General features: G+C 47.1%; 1 protein-coding gene across 1 annotated transcript; it reads right to left on the minus strand.

Moving 5' to 3' along the window:
• Window positions 1-993: 993 nt before the first annotated feature.
• On the minus strand, window positions 994-2353 carry tor4ab (torsin family 4, member Ab; the record flags this gene model as incomplete). Its single annotated transcript, XM_080852222.1, has 2 exons — window positions 994-1845; window positions 1976-2353. 2 exons carry the CDS (start codon window positions 2351-2353, stop codon window positions 994-996), a joined length of 1230 nt encoding a protein of 409 aa, XP_080708348.1.
• Window positions 2354-3018: the final 665 nt, after the last annotated feature.

A 3018-nucleotide genomic window follows, 5' to 3' on the forward strand; every position in this document is an offset into this window, starting at 1 on the left:
CAATATACAGTATAATATATAATGTAAATGATAAAGAAGAAAATGAGAAGATACATGGCTAAATGAAAATAAGGTCAGATGATATGTTTCTATAACATTCTGAAAACTTATGTAGGTAAATTGTGTATAAAATATAAATATTTATCAAATCAATCAGCCGCTTTCTGACCTTTGCCACAGTCCATGAAGTTTTTTGCTCTGTTAGATCTCTAAAAATGCAACCTCATCAGTTTGGAAACCATTTCAAAGAGCATCGTTGCATATCAGCAATTATCAAATAGATATCTTCATTATGATCAACTTTATTTCTCAAGGCAGTGAGGTCTTTGTCCCCTGCCAACATGTTCATGCAGTCCAAATCCATTAGTCTAGCTTCTCCTATCGCGTGACACACTGTCTCCTTCATTTGTCTCAAGGCCATGTGAATATTTTTAGCAAATGCAGACGTGGAATAGGCTAGTCTATCAAAATGTTTTGGTTTGGAGGCAAGGGCAACTTCAAGCTGTAACCGAAGTTCAGCGAGCACAGTTAGGCGTGGCACTCTGTATGACCTGCGAATAAAAGGTGAGCCTAAGTCTGATGTGTCAATCACAATCAGAGCATGGCATGTGTACCCAAACCACAAGGAAGATTGATAGATGCCTTACACGATAGTGCCAAAAAAAAAACAACAACCAACAAAACACAACACAACAATTCCAGTTTGAGTATTAGCACTGAATGAAATACATGTTGGAGTGTTCATCCAACAGATCCATTGTTAAGTTTACTGAAAAAGAAATACGTCAGAGACAGAGGTTATTAAGTTGCTTTCAATCTGTCAATTTGTCGATCCGCCCTGTGATTCAATACGTTTTTCCTTGGTCCATGCTTCACCCTTCCACCAAGTCTCATGAACTGGTGAAATGCTATCTCCGTAATCCTGCTGACAGACAGACAGACAAACCACACTGGCATCGTAACCTCCTTTGGCAGAAGTACAAATGGCTGCACTCACAGAAGGTTCACCTTAGCAACCACCTGCTTGCAGCCATTCTGTGAGTACTGTTGACCCCCGACTGAGTAGTAGGACAGTTCCCCCGCCAGCTGTTCTACGTGACCGAGGTCCGGGTAGAACCCCTCTCGTGTCATCTCCTCCAGGAAACACTCCACCACATGACTCTTCTCGAGGAGCATCAGGGCCACCACGTCCACCTCTGCCCAGAGAGGGTGCTGCTTAGCCAGGCTGCTCTGGATCACGTCCTCCATGTCCTGGCCCTTCCAGAAGATAGAGGAGGAGGAGGAGGAGGAGGGGGAGGAGGAGGAGTTCTGGAGAATGTGCCGGGTGATCTCCTCCTGGCCCAAGCTGCTGAGGAGCACGTAGATGACATTGAGAAACTCGTTGCTCTGGTCTGGCCTCAACAGCTCCAGCAGGGTGTCCAGCATGGGGGGCTGCATCAGCTGCACCTCGTCCAGCACCACCAGGGGGATGCGCTCGTCTTCCTCGGCCTGGGCCACCACCTGGGCTACGTGCGAGGCCAGGTCCGCTGCGCACTGGCCGGGGCTCTCCTCTGGCGGGCAGTTGTGCAGGGTGAAGTACTGCACCACCAGCTCGTCGCCCACCACTGAGCGGAAGTGGCGCACCAGCACCCGACCCAGGTGGCTCTTGCCCACCCCGCTGGCGCCATGGAAGGACAGCGCCAAGGGCTGGTGGTGGGAGTAGGTGGACAGGTAGTCTCGTAGGTGGTCCATTAGAGTCTCCATGGCTCGCTTCTGGCCAAACACCTCTCGCCCTAAGGTCTTCTCCAAGCCCTCCAGGTCATACTTCACAACGTGGTCATCTAGGTTCTCAATGGCATTGTAAACCTAGAGGAACACAAAATGATACATATATTATGTGTAGAACACCTCATTATATATGAAAAAAGAAGAGTTGTTTGAGATTTATGTTACTGCAGCTGTAAAGGCTTCCTTAATGAGTTAGGGAACTAAGCACCTGGAGGAAGACAATGATGCTGAAGAGGATTAAGAAGGGTTTCGCACGACCCCTTTCCTTCTCTTTGGGAAGAAACTTGCGGTTGTCACTGGGGAAAAGCACACGGGACTTCCTTTTCTTTCTCTTCTTCTGAGCACGCTCAATCGACTGCTCAAAGGTGAAGACCTCAGGCATGTTGGCTCCGGGTGCCGTCAGCTGTGCACCGTTGCTGTTGAGGCGTCGCTTCTTCAGGGCCTGGTACTTGTTCCGTATTCGCATCATCGCTCGCAGCTGTGGGGAGAAGAGGGAAGGGCTGGCAACCTCTTTTTCCTCTTCCTCATCCTCTTCCTCATCCACCTGGCTTTCCAGGGCCCTGTTCGACATCTCTTTGTCTCTCATCTGTGGAAAAAGATGTTGGTGTATGAGAAACATTAAAGAGTTGTGAGGAAGTCTGGACACAATAAGAGCTGACTCAGTTTAGCCCTCGATCTGTTTTATCTTGATAGACTCAAACCTTTATTGTCTTTCCAATAGTATATTTTATGTTTAGACCTGTACAACACTTTAATGAAAAAAATATATAAAACTACGGCTGGTGGGAAACTCAGCTACTATAGTCTGCAGGCGATGTAAAATATTTTCTTTACCCCGTATAATTTAATTTGCGTGACTATGCTTTGGGCAGCGACAAGATGTCTTATTTCAGACTTGTAACTGGCAAGTAGAGCAATGGGCCTAATTAGATATAATTAAGATTTGGTTTTGGCAGTGAGAGAGAGGTGTGTGGGTATGTGTTTGTATGTGTGTGTGTGAGTGTATGTGTGTGAGAGAGAGAGAGAGAGAGGGAGAGAAAGACTTTGCATGCATGGGGTACCTCAGGCAAGACATTGGTTTATCATAGGTTTGAATCTTGCACTGCAATTTATTGTACCCCCTGGTTGACCCTGTTCTCATAACAACCCTCTGCCTGAACTCTCTTTCATCCTGTCCTCTACATGCCCATCTCCCGGGCTGGGGTGCACACTTTACCTAATAGAACCCGCCACGGTGAACTCTCTATGACT

This window comes from Sprattus sprattus, assembly GCF_963457725.1.
Source record: "Sprattus sprattus genome assembly, chromosome: 15".
NCBI lineage: Eukaryota > Metazoa > Chordata > Actinopteri > Clupeiformes > Clupeidae > Sprattus > Sprattus sprattus.